At 46.1% G+C, this 16326-nt stretch overlaps 2 protein-coding genes across 5 annotated transcripts in view; one reads left to right on the top strand and one right to left on the bottom strand.

Moving 5' to 3' along the window:
• Positions 1 to 16326, bottom strand: part of CAPRIN1 (cell cycle associated protein 1) — an 86196-nt gene that overhangs the window by 14411 nt on the left and 55459 nt on the right. For 3 of the 4 annotated variants that reach the window (XM_068260148.1, XM_068260147.1, XM_068260149.1), the window contains exons 14-18: positions 9344 to 9493; positions 7884 to 8031; positions 4506 to 4700; positions 4310 to 4413; positions 1101 to 1164 (exon numbers count right to left, since the gene is read on the bottom strand). In XM_068260148.1, coding sequence (XP_068116249.1) covers positions 1101 to 1164; positions 4310 to 4413; positions 4506 to 4700; positions 7884 to 8031; positions 9344 to 9493 — 661 coding nt within the window. Of the gene's footprint in view, positions 1 to 490; positions 1165 to 4309; positions 4414 to 4505; positions 4701 to 7883; positions 8032 to 9343; positions 9494 to 16326 lie in introns of those variants that run through there. The other variant, XM_068260150.1, reaches the window with a different exon arrangement.
• LOC137538134 (CD59 glycoprotein-like) overlaps positions 2462 to 16326 on the top strand; it is a 472510-nt gene continuing 458645 nt past the window's right edge. The window contains exon 1 of the mRNA XM_068260153.1: positions 2462 to 2468. The gene's annotated coding sequence lies outside the window, so the exon portion shown is untranslated. The remainder of the gene's footprint in view (positions 2469 to 16326) is intronic.

Here is a 16326-nt window from a genome sequence, read left to right as displayed (position 1 = left end):
CACGTCCCTGGCTGCCAGTATTGTATAGGAGAGAGGCAGGGGTAGGAGAGAGAGCCGAAGCCGGCGGCTTCATCTGTTACATTGCCGCCTGCTTCATTTAATTAACTCACTTTTGATACATTTGGCCGCAGCGAGTTGTTGACCTGACAAGTACGTACACACGCCAACCAACTAAACCACCAACTAAAATACTATGCGTACAAGCTAAACGACAACCTGTCCGCATTCAAAAACAAAGATGTTCAAAAGACTTGCTGCATCTCTTCTCAAAACAGTAATAAAAACACGAGTGCACACTGTGCTTTGGCGCCCACAGGCCCAGCCACTTCCAGGAAACAAGTCACAGAACCCCCATCTATCACACAACACCAAGGTTTACGGCCTGTTATTGGCGTCAGGATTCATACCGTCACCATGGAGATGGCCCAGCCAACGAAACGTGCCGTGTTTAACAGACCACACCGGAAAAAAACTCCGCAACCAGCTGCAGTTGACTTAACACAACTTTATTGAAACTCAAGCAACGATTCACAAATTCAGAGTTTTTTTTTCCTGGGAAGTTGAGTAGCAGGGGTGGGTAAAACAGTTTTAAGCTTTGCTTGCAAAAAAGTTTAAGAAATAAAAATAAAAAGTAAAGAGAAAGAAGGGGAGGAAAAAAAAAAAATGAAGTTTTACACACTCTGTGTGGGTGGAAAAAGAAAAAGGCAGCGACAGGTAGTAAAGCTTGAAAAGAAAAAAAAAAAAAAAAAGAAAGAAAGAAAAATAAATTAAACTTCAAGTTTTCAGGAGAAATTCTGTGGTTAAAAAAAGGCGAGTCATTCTAGCGAAAAGCATTGTTTTGTTTTTTTATTCCCAGTCGAGCATTTAATGGCTACTTGGGCATGGATCATTCACATGAGCGGACCCCTCACTCAGCACCCGAGCGAGGCCGGGGGGCTTCCCATTCTAGGTGCTGCGGGGAGATTAGTGTGGCCGACACAATCTAGGCATTGTTATTTGAGGGAGGGGGAAAAGGGGGGTAAAAATATTCCTTCTATTCCTCAGGCCCGTGCCCCATGAAGCCTGCTGTAGCTGTTAGGAGTGCATCGCTTGAGCATTACCTCGAGGTGCCCCCCGAGGCCCGCCCTGCCCCGTGCCTCGCTTAAAATTCTGCTGATATCCATCCTAAAAAAACGAAACAATAGGAGATGGTTAGCATACACTCTGCAGAACAGCAAAGATCAGAAATACTTTGTAAGTGCTATAGCCCCACCCCTTTCAGCCGCGATTCCAAATCGCCAGCGATTCTGGAAAGCTAAGCTAATGAAAGTTAATGTCCTGCATGCAGCATTTTCGAAGCTATTTCACAGGGGAAAGCAGGGCCCAAAAATAGCTCCACTTTTAAAGAGAACCTGTAACAAATAAAAAGTTCCCCTGGGGGGGTGCTCACCTCAGTAGGGAGAAGCCTCAGGGTCCCAATCTGGCTTCCCCCTCCCCTGTAGCTGCAGGCAATCCAGCGCTGGCTCCCCTGAAGTGTCCCGGAATCCTCCCTCCACAAGCCTGACAAGCGCTGATTTACCTTCCCGGCTCCAGCGGGGGCGCTGTTGCGGCTCTCAACACGGCAATAGGCGAAAATGGCCGATCTGTCGGGTCCGCTCTACTGCACAGGTGCAGGAGACTTGCGTCTGCTCAGTAGAGCGGCCCGACGGACATCAGCTATTTCCGCCTATCTCCGAGTGGAGAGCAGACAGTGCACCGGAGCCGCAAAGGTAAATATTTACATCCCCGCTGTTCGAGGAGCTTTATCGCCGCCGCCGTGGGACAGAGGAGGAGGGGGAAGCCTCGATAGGATCCCGAGGTGAGTACCCCCCAGGGGAGGTTTTTTCTCGTTACAGGTTTTCTTTAAGTTGCACAATCACTATCAGGGCTAGTTTACAATGGGAGCGCACATCACAAATTTGTGTTACAAAAATTTGCATTTTTACCGCGATTTGCAATCCCTGTTCAGCCAAGCGCTGAAAAGCTTCCAAGTGTGAACCAGCCCTCAGCATTTTGAGAGAGGTTTGCAAATGCAAGAGGGCGTCTGGCCTTATTTTTCTTTATTGTTTTGTTTTAGACATTTCTTCTTTCAAGATAATATTGTTGAAGTTCTAGCCAGCGACAAAAAAAAAAAAAAGTTCTGTACTTCCCAGACAGTTCTTGTAGGACTCACAACCAGTGTTCTCCCCAGGTGCTCTATCCGGCTAATTTTGGTAACCACACAGCTATAATCTGCTCACCTCCTCATCTGCCTCCTATGTTGTAAGCAGTGATGTGCTGGCCCTCCATTCCCCTGTTGTACCCCACCCGGCTACTTTTTTGTGCCACCCGGCTGGAAAACAAATCTGGGAAAAACACTGCTAGCTAAATAAATGTCTGGGAAATCAGAGAAATTAAAGTAGTCGGGCTATTATTAGAAACCATATTCTGGTGGTGATGGACAAGGCTGAGGGCATACGTATGAATCAGAAGAGGAGCAAGTCTTTTTTTTTACCAGTATAAAGATAGCATGTTTCGGTTGGGGATTTGCTGAATTCAGAAAACTAAATACACTCAGGTAATGTACGATATAATAGGTTTGCTAATGTAACTTTATTAACCAATACGTTTCTTAGGTTTGTTGATAGCGCTAGAATGAGCAATAAAAATATGTTCTATGTAATTTTTGTATACAACTACAGGAATACATTTTTATATGAAATATTCTGACCTAACAGTTCTACACTCACCTAAAGGATTATTATGAGCACCATACTAATACAGTGTTTGACCCCCTTTCGCCTTCAGAACTGCCTTAATTCTACGTGGCATTGATTCAACAAGGTGCTGAAAGCATTCTTAGAAATGTTGGCCCATATTGATAGGATAGCATCTTGCAGTTGATGGAGATTTGTGGGATGCACATCCAGGGCATGAAGCTCCCGTTCCATCACATCCCAAAGATGCTCTATTGGGTTGAGATCTGGTGACTGTGGGTGCATTTTAGTACAGTGAACTCATTCTCATGTTCAAGAAACCAATGTGAAATGATTGGAGCTTTTTGGCATGGTGCATTATCCTGCTGGAAGCAGCCATCAGAGGATGGGGACATGGTGGTCATGAAGGGATGGACATGGTCAGAAACAATGCTCAGGTAGCCCGTGGCATTTAAACGATGCCCAATTGGCACTAAGGGGCCTAAAGTGTGCCAAGAAAACATCCCCCACACCGTTACACCACCACCAGCCTGCAAAGTGGTAAAAAGACATGATGGATCCATGTTCTCATTCTGTGTACGCTAAATTCTAACTGTCGAGACTCTTCAGACCAGGCAACATTTTTCCAGTCTTCAACTGTCCAATTTTGGTGAGCTCGTGTAAATTGTAGCTCCTTTTTCCTATTTGTAGTGGAGATGAGTGGTACCCGGTGGGGTCTTCTGCTGTTGTAGCCCATCCGCTTCACAAATGCTTTGCTGCATACCTCGGTTGTAACGAGTGGTTATTTCTGTCAACGTTGCTCTTCTATCAGCTTGAATCAGTCGGCCCATTCTCCTCTGACCTCTAGCATCAACAAGGCATTTTCGCCTACAGGACTGCCGCATACTGGATGTTTTTCCCTTTCACACCATTCTTTGTAAACCCTAGTAATGGTTGTGCATGAAAATCCCAGTAACTGAGCAGAGATTGTGAAATACTCAGACCGGCCCGTCTGGCACCAACAACCATGCCACGCTCAAAATTGCTTAAATCACCTTTCTTTCCCATTCTGACATTCAGTTGGGAGTTCAGGAGATTGTCTTGACCAGGACCACACCCCTAAATGCATTGAAGCAGCTGCCATGTGATTGGTTGATTATATAATTGCATTAATAAGAAATTGAACAGGTGTTCCTAATAACCCTTTAGGTGAGTATTTCTAGAGAGGTAACTGTTATATATTGTGGCCATTGGTCTAGAATCCCCTATAACTGACTCTGGGAGACCTAACACTTTGGGTAAAGCTCTCTAAGTAAGTTAGTAATTTTACAGCATCACAGTAAAATCCCTTCATAATGAACTTGAAGGGACCTGGGCAAGTAATTTACTATATCAAGATTTGCTAAAAATAGTATATTCAACGTAGGAACCTGGGGAATGCGTTTTACTATATCTGCATTTACTAATAAGGAGATTCCCCTCTCTGACTCGGGAGTTGAACTCATGCTTCACAGGCAGAGGCAGTATCTAATGCAATGATTCTACTGTACAGAGCCATCTGAGCCAAAAGTACTCCTAATCTTCACAAAGAAGCCCAAGCCGGAGCGATGTCTTACCCGCTGGTAGTTGTTGGTATAATCCCGGGGTGTGTTAAATTGGGCCTGTGTGTAACCGCTGTTTGGAGTGTTTGTGAAGGTAGGGCGGTAGCCGTCATATCCTCCTGCAGAGCATAACAAAAAACAACAAAGACGTCAAGCCTTGACTGCTCTCCAGCCGCTCATACAGTAAATAGCCCGTGCTTCATCCTCTTACCTCTGAAGCCATTGGATGGCCCCCTGTAGCCGTTGATCATGCCCCTGCCGCCACGCTGTCCTCCTCGGGCCATGCCTCGGTTGTTGTAGAAAGGTTGGTTGTTGCGGGGGAAGCCGGCGTTCTGTTGCGTCTGCTGCTGATGTCCAGCGGTAGCTTGGAGAGACTGGTCCGTTGCCGCATGGTAAGTGTTTACCACTGAAACAGAGACAAGACACAGTCACACTCCTGACACATAATCCCAGAAAGCCTGAGATCTCTGAAGAACGCAAGTGCTCCAGCAAATCTAATAATGGGAACTTGAAGTGAGAGGGATATGGAGGCTGACATATTTAATGTTAAAAATGAGCCTGAAGGAAAAAAAACAAAAAAACGAACAAACACAGTACTTACGTATTATCCCGTCTGGAAGGTTTGGCAGGTTTTTGTTAAAATTCAGTTTGCTCCCCTAGGAAGATCTGACATTTCTGGAGTCCCGGCTATCTGTTGCACCCGATCCCAAGTCGGTTTGATGCTCAGTTCCCAAGTTATGGGGATGTAAAGAAGGGGTGTCCCCTGAACTTGGCTGCAGAAAGTGCAACTACAGAAGTACGGGAGGAACCTGACATGATAATAAGCAGCACAACCGGTAGGTCTTCTTCCTTCGAAGCATAAGTCTGTGTCTTCAAAACTTATGTCAAGTGCCCCGGGTCTCTCATTACAGATGAAGGAGCAGCGCAGCTATGCACCCTCCTCTCCTCTCTGTCTTACTGGCATGGGCAGGAGACTCAATTCCACTGTGCTCTGTGCAGCAAAGTGCAGGGGACACCCGTCCCCCAACTTGGGAATGGGGCATCGCATTGACTCGGGACCCAGTGCAAAGGAAAGCTGGGACTTTCAGCTTTTTAAAAATGGTTAGATCTGACTAGGGGATCAAACAGAACTTTAACAAAAAGCTGCAAAACTTTCCAGATGGGATAATAAGTAAGTACCAAAAAAAACAAACTAACCAGATCCTCGCCTAAGGAGAGGGGAGGCTCTGGGTCCTGTAGAGCCATTCTGCTCCATCTACGGACCCTTAGTTCTAGCGCGGGGTTTCCCTTTAGTCTCCAACCGATGGGTCGGAGACGGCTCTCTGCCGCTGCTGGAGGCTTTCGAGAGTCCAAGTGCTCCCAAAGACAGGCCTCTCCATATTGCGCCTGTGTGAGCGCACATTCTCGTGCAGTATGGAGACGCCTGTCTTTGGGAGCACCCGGACTCCCGTGGCGTGGGATTTGAACCGGGGAGCCAGCACTGGAACGAGCGGACCGTAGGAGGTATGGGAAGGCTCTATAGGACCCAGAGCTTTCCCTCTCCTTAGGTGCGTAGGTTTTTTTTTTCTTCAGAATCCTTTAAACAATGCAGACTGCCTGGCTGTCCTGCTGATCATCTGCCTCTAATACTTTTAGCCATAGCCATAAACAAGCATGCAGATCAGGCGTTTCTGGCTGAAGTCTGACTGCCAGTCTGCATAGGCATTGCTGCGGGTGTGGGGATCTTTGTGGTGGAGAGTGGAGCAGGTCTCATTAGCATGGTAGGGCGTGCGGGCAGGCAGCAGCAGGACACAAGCGAGCGCCACATAAGAGTGAGGAGGAAAGTCCAGAGACTGGTGAAAATGACAGCCGAGCGCTCACCAAAATAAGCCGGGCAGTGCGCAGGGCTTAAAACAGATTTGAGATGAAAAACTAACAAATAACTTGTCTATATATCGTATCTAAAGTTTAGAGATAGTTTACACAGCAAATATAGCTGCAAACAGCTTCAACAGTATATGATTATTTCATCCTGTGATACAATGAGCAGCCATATTCTGCTTGTGATCATTACACACAGGCAAGCTGATCTGCATCTCCAGCTCTCAGCCTGTGAAAAAACTTCACTTCACTCCCCTCCTCCTTTCTCCTTCCCCTTGCCTCTGAAATCTCTGGCTGGTAACGCCGCCTCCTTTTCCTTCAGGAAAAGCCTCCTCCTCCCCCCCCAGACTGAGCTCCCATGAGCACTTGCTATACGGGACTCAGAATGCCTAGGCGCTGGAGGAGCTGTGGGAGCGGCTTGTTCAGTTTATGGGGAATTAGGGCATTAAAACAAAAACAAAAAAGTATTTGGCTTGAGGAATGCCCTATAAACTATATGCAAGGAACACAATTATGCAATGAGTAAAAGTTTATCTCGGATCCACTTTAAAAGATCTGGGGAGAACACTTAAACATGGAGGTGTTAAAATTGAACAATGAAAGGACAAAATTCGATTAGTGTATCCACAGATGAAATGCCTAGTATACACCATACAATTTTCAGTTAGATTTTTCAGTTAGATTTTCTGTTAGATTTTTTTCTGTAGAGACTGGTCATTATCTCTGGTGCATTGTCTTCTGGTTATCTCCTGCTGAGTGGAACAATGCTTAATTGCTCGGCAGATAGATGGTTAGATAGATCATTTCCAACATGTTGGAAATGATCTATCTGGCAGGTAAATCTAATGCTAGGTACACACCATACAATTTTCTGTTAGATTTACCTACAACATGGAAAAAAGCTAACAGAAGAATCTAACAGAAAATTGTATGGTGTGTACCTAGCATAAAGGTGGCCATACACTGGTCGATTTGCCAACAGATTTGACCAACAGATAGATCGCTCTCTGATCGAATCTGATCAGAGAGGGATCGTATGGCCACCTTACTGCAAACAGATTGTGAACCGATTTCAGCCTGAAACCGTTCACAATCTGTGGTGGTGGTGCTGCCACCCCCAGACCTCCACCCCCCCGCATATAGTAGAGCGCCCTCTACTGTTTAAACTTCCTGCCGGGCAGGAAGAAGTGAAGCATGCCGGAGACCAGACCAGAGCGGAGAAGACAGCAGGGACCGGGGGACTCGCGCCGGCGGAGCAGGTAATGTATACCCGCTGTATTGCGTCGGTCGTCGGGCATTCGAACGCCGCTATCGACACACTCCCGACCCGCCGGCAATCGAGAAAAATCTTCCGTACGGACGGATCGACGGGAACGATCGATTTCAGACGGAAATCGATCGTTCTGTCAGCGGTGTGCGCGGCGATTTCACAGCTGATTTGATCACTGTGATCAAATCGGCCGTATATCGGCAGGAAAATCGTTAGGTGTATGGGCCCCTTAATGCTGGGAATACACGGTTCGTTTTGTAGCTGATTAGATGGTTCCATAGATAATTTCTGACATGTCCAATCTCCCTTTCGATTGTTTTGCCGCTCGATTTCTGATAGAAGTAAATGGAAAAAGATAAGAAAAATGAGAATCGAGAGCAGAAACGATCAGTGTATTCCCAGCATAACAGAAAATTGTATGGTGTGTACCTAGCATAAGAATCCTCAGTGGGTCCTCACCTGATTGTAGCTGCTCTTGTTGAAGATCACTTTGTTCCACTTGGTGCGGCTGACCTGCGAAGCTCTGATTATAACTGGCTTGGTACTGGTTGGCTTTCAGCGGGTCGGCCTCATTCACAGGAGGGACAGGGGCATTCATATTGAAAACCTGAGAGAGGAAACAAACCAAATGCAGTCTTTATTCCTAGTGCTCATCTTCTCTTACTAAAGCCATTTACTGGCTGATGCATCTCTAGGAACTTCTCCCACCACTAGGGGGCAAGTCGTATCAGACACAAAAGAGGAAATACTGTATATTCTGGCTATAAGACGACGCCTCAACTTTTCCAGTTAAAATATAGAGTTTGGGGATATACTCGCTGCATATACTCTTCCAACGCACACCAAATAAAAAAATTTAAAAAATCCTATACTGGTGCTATGTATGAACTGATATTGGTGCTGTACTGTATGTGGTCCCCAGTATATAACAGTACATAGGCGATTGACTGGTTGGATTGGTCAGCTCTCCCCGTTTATCAGAGCGGTATGGAGGAATAGATTGCGCTGTGCCCATAAAACACGCCTCTTTCACCCTTCTGGCCCCGCCCTTGTATCCTATGTACCTCCCTCTCTGCCTCTCAGATCTCGCACATGTGCGCCTGCGCCGCTTCACTATAGCCCTAAGCAGCGAGATCTGAGAGGGGGTAACAGGATAGGGCGGGCCAGACGGGTGGAAGAGGTGTGTTTTATGGGCACAGCGCGATCTCTTTCCTCCATACCCTGGGCGTCCCAGACCTTGCAGCGTGAGAGGTGAGTTTCCACCCAAGCATAAAATTCTGGCCAATGTTTCAGAGCCGCGTAGGACCCCTTTATCAGGGCGATATTTGCTCTGAGGCAAAGATCTGTCTGCTGCTGTGCAAAAGATTCTGCACAGGAAGTTGGGAGTCTGGCTCCTCTAACACTTGCTGTCAGCGATGTGTATCCATCTGGGGTCAGCAGCACCATTGCATCATCAGGTGCTCTGACTGAAGTCAGACTGGATTAGCTGTATGATTGTTTCAGGTGTGTGATTCAGCCACTACTATAGCCAAAGATCAGTAGGACTGCCAGGCAACTGGTATTGTTTAAAAGGAAACATCCATATCCCTCTCAGTTAAGGTTCCCTTTAATGACTTATGAAACTGCAGGAATCGATGCTCAGAATTATTATTGTTACTCTTCCTGTCTGTCAGTAAATTCCTAGTTTGGGATTGGAATAAAGACCAATCTAAATAAAGGTGATTTATGACAGGTGTAAAAAAACTAGAGCAGTTTCTCAATTCGACCAATCGGAATCCTTTCAGTCAGAACATGAAACCTGACTGGCTGTTCCTTGCCCCTCCTAGGTTTATAAACACACCCCATCGTGCCTTAGGCTGTCAAGCACCACAATACACATCACCATCATTATTAACAAGCCAGCCATGGGCAGTACTTACGGTCTGCATGGACTGGAATGGAGCAGCATTCACATTGATACCACTGCTGTGCAGCGGCTTATTGGACCCGGTCTGGTACACCTGAGGCGGGGAAGCAGCAGGAAGTGATGAAGAATTCTGTGTGGGATCTGAACTTAGAGACAGAGAGGCCTGAAAAGCAAGAGGGGAAAATGCAAGTTACTCACATGACAATGTACAAGGCAAACATCCAAACCTAAATCACTCAACAAGGATAACTTCACCAACAAATTACAAAAAATAGTACTATGGAGTAAGAGAGGTACATAAACAAAAACAAAACATAAAAACAAGAAACTTCACATACACACAAAACATCACAACACACACAAGCTGCAGACATTTCAAGACCTTACGAGCTCATCGCTTGATCCTGTAGACTGGCTGAAAGGATCAGGCAGCTGCACAGATTATTCTTCATGGATGGAAACTTACACCTGGTACACACGCAATTATTATTGGCCAATCACGGATCAAATTTTAGCACCTCAATGTAGTAAAAGTGATACCTACATAATCTACTCATAGTATTCAGTATCTGTTGACACTCATAACTACATGGAGGGGATAAAATTGGCCAATCAAAATTTAAGGTATGTACCAGGCTTTAGGGAGGGTGTACATATCTTTTTATTGGCTAATCTTTGGCCAATTTTACCACCTCAATACAGATTGCGTAGGTAAACTATAACACTACATGGAAGTGGTTAAATTGGCCAATGACTGGATGTGTGTAGGTACCCTAAAGGTGGCCATACACTGATAGATTTGCAGCAGATTCGACCATCAGATAGATTTCTGTCAGATGCCTGTCAAGTCCAATCTGACAGGAATGTATCTGATGTGTGCCACACACTAGGAACAGATTTCCAATAGATTTCAGAATTAAATATATTGGAAATCGATCTAAATGCATTATTGGACCATTAGATCCAATGCAATTCTATGGGCCATTGATCTGCTGCCAGCAACAGATCCACCTAGATTTTCCATCCTGTCAGATAGATCAAAATCGGCTGCAAATCGATTGAATGGAGAATTTGATAGAATCGATTTCTGATCAATGAATGGATTCTATTGAATCGATCGCTGAAATCGACCAGTGTATGGGCCCCTTAAGAGTGCTTACACATGCAATTTTGATTGGTCAATCACTGACCAATTTTACCAACTCCACGAAGCACGAAGGCCAACAGATCTTGAATACTATGAACAGAGGTGTTAAAGAGACTCGGTAGAAAAATGGATGAAATTTTTGTTACAATCCTACAAGTTCCTAAACCTATTCTAATGTGTTCTGGCTTACTGCAGCACTTTCTACTATCACCGTCTCTGTAACAGATCAACTTATCTTTCCCCTGTCGGATTTGTCGCCCTGTGTCTGGAAGGCTGCCAACTCTTCAGTGTTGTTGATCTGTTATGCACGCCCCCCCCCCCCCCCATGCACACTGCCATGTGTGTTATTTAGATTGGGCAGCCTTTTTGCTCTCTGAAATCAGCGAGAGCTGCCTCTGAGGCTGACCAGGGAGAGAGCTGCATATAGAGTGACAGGCTGGTTGTTTCTTCTGAGCCTGCAGACTCGAGCAGGCTTTTTACAGCTTGTAAAAACAAGCTGTAACCAGGATAAATCGTCCTCTGTGAGGCAGTGAAATGAGCTGCCTGGACTGTCACATGCTGAGCAATCCCAGTAACAGGCAGAGTGCTGGAGTCTGCAGGCTCAGAAGAAACAACAGCCTGTCACACTTCAGTGGATTAGAGCTGCAGGGGAAAAGAAGCTCTGCTGACGTACTTCCCGTTTTGGCGGCCATTTTCTTTGTTTATAAACAAAGTTTATAAAACTGTTTTTAACCACTTCCCGACCGCCGTATATACAATTGGCGGCCGGGAAGTGGACGCCGCAAGGACCGCCGTATTGACAAAATGCGGCGGTCCTTGTATGGGCATGGGCGGATCCTCCGCCTCCGCCTGGCGCCGCTCACCCGCCGCAACATCCCGCCGGCCATACGGAAGCGCCGGCGGGATGTTAACCCGACGATCGCCGCATACAAAGTGTATAATACACTTTGTAATGTTTACAAAGTGTATTATACAGGCTGCCTCCTGCCCTGGTGGTCCCAATGTCCGAGGGACCACCAGGGCAGGCTGCAGCCACCCTAGTCTGCACCAAGCACACTGATTCTCCCCCCCCCCCCCTGCCCCAGATCGCCCACAGCACCCATCAGACCCCCCCCTGCCCACCCCCCAGACCCCTGTTTGCACCCAATCACCCCCCTAATCACCCATCAATCACTCCCTGTCACTATCTGTCAACGCTATTTTTTTTTATTCCCCCCCCCTCTGCCCCCACTCCCTCCTGATCACCCCCCCACCCCTCAGATTCTCCCTAGACCCCCCCCCCCCCATGTACTGTATGCATCTATCCCCCCTGATCACCTGTCAATCACCTGTCAATCACCCGTCAATCGCCCCGTCACTGCCACCCATCAATCAGCCCCTAACCTGCCCCTTGCGGGCAATCTGATCACCCCCCCACACCAATAGATCGCCCGCAGATCCGACATCAGATCACCTCCCAAATCCATTGTTTACATCTATTCTCTCCTCTAAACACCCACTAATTACCCATCAATCACCCATCAATCACCCCCTATCACCACCTGTCACTTTTACCTATCAGATCAGACCCTAATCTGCCCCTTGCGGGCACCCAATCACCCGCCCACACGCTCAGATTGCCCTCTGACCCCCCCTTATCAATTCACCAGTGCATTAATTACATCTGTTCTTCCCTGTAATAACCCACTGATCACCTGTCAATCACCTATCACCCATCAATCACCCCCTGTCACCCCGTCACTGCCACCCATCAATCAGCCCCTAACCTGCCCCTTGCGGGCAATCTGATCACCCACCCACACCATTAGATCGCCCGCAAACCCGCCGTCAGATTACCTCCCAAATGTATTGTTTACATCTGTTATCTTCTCTAAACACCCACTAATTACCCATCAATCACCCCCTATCACCAACCGTCACTGTTACCTATCAGATCAGACCCTAATCTGCCCCTTGCGGGCACCCAATCACCCGCCCACACGCTCAGATTGCCCTCAGACCCCCCCCTTATCAATTCGCCAGTGCATTAATTACATCTGGCCTTCCCTGTAATAACCCACTGATCACCTGTCAATCACCTGCCAATCACCTATCACCCATCAATCACCCTCTGTCACTGCCACCCAACAATCAGCCCCTAACCTGCCCCTTGCGGGCAAACTGATCACCCACCCACACCAATAGATCGCCCGCAGATCCGACATCAGATCACCACCCAAGCGCAGTGTTTCCATCTATTCTCTCCTCTAAACACCCACTAATTACCCATCAATCACCCATCAATCACCCCCTATCACCACCTGTCACTGTTACCCATCAGATCAGACCCTAATCTGCCCCTTGCGGGCACCCAATCGCCCGCCTACACGATCAGATTGCCCTCAGACCCCCTCTTAACAATTCGCCAGTGCAATATTTACATCTGTTCTCCCCTGTAATAACCCACTGATTACCTGTCAATCACCTATCAATCACCCATCAATCACCCCCTGTCACTGCCACCCATCAATCACCCCGTCACTGCCGCCCATCAATCACCCGCTGTCACTGCCACCCATCAATCAGCCCCTAACCTGCCCCTTGCGGGCAATCTGATCACCCACCCACACCAATAGATCGCCCGCAGATCCGACGTCCGATCACCTCCCAAGTGCAGTGTTTACATCTGTTCTCTACCCTAAACACCCACTAATTACCCATCAATCACCCCCTGTCACTGCTACCTATCAGATTAGACCCCTATCTGCCCCTAGGGCACTCAATCACCCGCCCACACCCTCAGAATGCCCTCAGACCCCAGCCCTGATCACCTCGCCAGTGCATTGCTTGCATCTATTCCCCCCTCTAATCACACCTTGAGACACCCATCAATCACCTCCTGTCACCCCCTAGCACACCTACCCATCAGATCAGGCCCTAATTTGCCCCGTGTGGGCTCCTGATCACTCGGCCAAACCCTCAGATCCCCCTCAGACCCCCTTCCGATCACCTCCCCAGTGCATTGATTGCATCTATTTTTCCCTCTAACCACCCCCTGAGACACCCATCAATCACCTCCTGTCACCCCCCTAGCACTCCTATCCATCAGATCAGGCCCAATACAACCTGTCATCTAAAAAGCCACCCTGCTTATGACCGGTTCCACAAAATTCGCCCCCTCATAGACCACCTGTCATCAAAATTTGCAGATGCTTATACCCCTGAACAGTCATTTTGAGACATTTGGTTTCCAGACTACTCACGGTTTTGGGCCTGTAAAATGCCAGGGCGTTATAGGAACCCCACAAGTGACCCCATTTTAGAAAAAAAGACACCCCAAGGTATTCTGTTAGGTGTATGACGAGTTCATAGAAGATTTTATTTTTTGTCAAAAGTTAGCAGAAATTGATTTTTATTGGTTTTTTTTCACAAAGTGTCATTTTTCACTAACTTGTGACAAAAAATAAAATCTTCTATGAACTCGCCATACACCTAACGGAATACCTTGGGGTGTCTTCTTTCTAAAATGGGGTCACTTGTGGGGTTCCTATACTGCCCTTGCATTTTAGGGGCCCTAAACCGCGAGGAGTAGTCTAGAAAACAAATGCCTCAAAATGACCTGTGAATAGGACGTTGGGCCCCTTAGCGCACCTAGGCTGCAAAAAAGTGTCACATGTGGTACCGCCATACTCAGGAAAAGTAGTATAATGTGTTTTGGGGTGTATTTTTACACATACCCATGCTGGGTGGGAGAAATTTCTATGTAAATGGACAATTGTGTGTAAAAAAAATCAAACAATTGTCATTTACAGAGATATTTCTCCCACTTAGCATGGGTATGTGTAAAAATACACCCCAAAACGCATTATACTACTTCTCCTGAGTACGGCGGTACCACATGTGTGGCACTTTTTTACACCCTAAGTACGCTAAGGGGCCCAAAGTCCAATGAGTACCTTTAGAATTTCGCAGGTCATTTTGCGACATTTGGTTTCAAGACTACTCCTCACGGTTTAGGGCCCCTAAAATGCCAGGGCAGTATAGGAACACCACAAATGACCCCATTCTAGAAAGAAGACACCCAAAGGTATTCCGTACGGAGTATGGTGAGTTCATAGATTTTATTTTTTGTCACAAGTTAGCGGAAAATGACACTTTGTGAAAAAAAACAATTAAAATCAATTTCCGCTAACTTGTGACAAAAAAATAAAAACTTCTATGAATTCACCATACTCCTAACGGAATACCTTGGGGTGTCTTCTTTCTAAAATGGGGTCATTAGTGGGGTTCCTATACTGCCCTGGCATTTTAGGGGCCCTAAACCGTGAGGAGTAGTCTTGAAACAAAAATGACCTGTGAAATCCTAAAGGTACTCATTGGACTTTGGGCCGCTTAGTGCAGTTAGGGTGCAAAAAAGTGCCACACATGTGGTATCGCCGTACTCGGGAGAAGTAGTATAATGTGTTTTGGGGTGTATTTTTACACATACCCATGCTGGGTGGGAGAAATACTTCTGTAAATGGACAATTGTGTGTAAAAAAAATTAACAAATTGTCATTTACAGAGATATTTCTCCCACTCAGCATGGGTATGTGTAAAAATACACCCCAAAACACATTATACTACTTCTCCTGAGTACGGCAATACCACATGTGTGGCACTTTTTTGCAGCCTAACTGTGCTAAGGGGTCCAAAGTCCAATGAGCACCTTTAGGCTTTACAGGGGTGCTTACAATTTAGCACCCCCCAAAATGTCAGGACAGTAAACACACCCCACAAATGACCCCATTTTGGAAAGTAGACCCTTCAAGGTATTCAGAGAGGGGCATGGTGAGTACGTGGCAGATTTCATTTTTTTTTTTGTCGCAAGTTAGAAGAAATGGAAACTTTTTTTTTTTCTCACAAAGTGTCATTTTCCGCTTACTTGTGACAAAAAAATAATATCTTCTATGAACTCACTATGCCTCTCAGTGAATACTGTGGGATGTCTTCTTTCCAAAATGGGGTAATTTGGGGGGTATTTATACTATCCTGGAATTCTAGCCCCTCATGAAACATGACAGGGGGTCAGAAAAGTCATAGATGCTTGAAAATGAGAAAATTCACTTTTTGCACCATAGTTTGTAAACGCTATAACTTTTACCCAAACCAATAAATATACACTGAATGGGTTTTTTTTTATCAAAAACATGTTTGTCCACATTTTTCGCGCTGCATGTATACAGAAATTTTACTTTATTTGAAAAATGTCAGCACAGAAAGTTAAAAAAAATTTTTTTTTTTGCCAAAATTCATGTCTTTTTTGATGAATATAATAAAAAGTAAAAATCGCAGGAGCAATCAAATAGCACCAAAAGAAAGCTTTATTAGTGACAAGAAAAGGAGCCAAAATTCATTTAGGTGGTAGGTTGTATGAGCGAGCAATTAACCGTGAAAGCTGCAGTGGTCTGAATGGAAAAAAAGTGGCCGGTCCTTAAGGGGTAGAAAGCCCTAGGTCCTCAAGTGGTTAATTATGCTTGATGCAGTGGGGAGCTGCAAAATTATGACAGAGGGTAATAGGAGATGTCCCCGAACACATAGGTATATTTTTTTTGCTACAGTTTTTAAATACAGATTCTCTTTAAGTGCTCATACTACAAGGAGGTGGTAACATTGGGCAATCAAAATTGGATGTGTGTACCAGGTCTGAAAGTAAAGCAAGCATATCCAGCGGGCGTATTGGGGGGGGGGGATGAATGTGGGCAGCGTGACGAGGTGATGGTTTATTCCGGCAGCTGCATTTGCTCGGCACATGTCACAGCTTCAGTTATTTGCATCAAGCCTCAGACTTCTTAGCATCACAATGACCAGAGGTAGTAACCCCTGCATAC

Source organism: Hyperolius riggenbachi, chromosome 11 (assembly GCF_040937935.1).
Source record: "Hyperolius riggenbachi isolate aHypRig1 chromosome 11, aHypRig1.pri, whole genome shotgun sequence".
Taxonomy (NCBI): Eukaryota; Metazoa; Chordata; class Amphibia; order Anura; family Hyperoliidae; genus Hyperolius; species Hyperolius riggenbachi.
The sequence above is the reverse complement of the archived record's forward strand: the minus strand, read 5'-3'. Positions and strand labels throughout refer to the sequence as shown.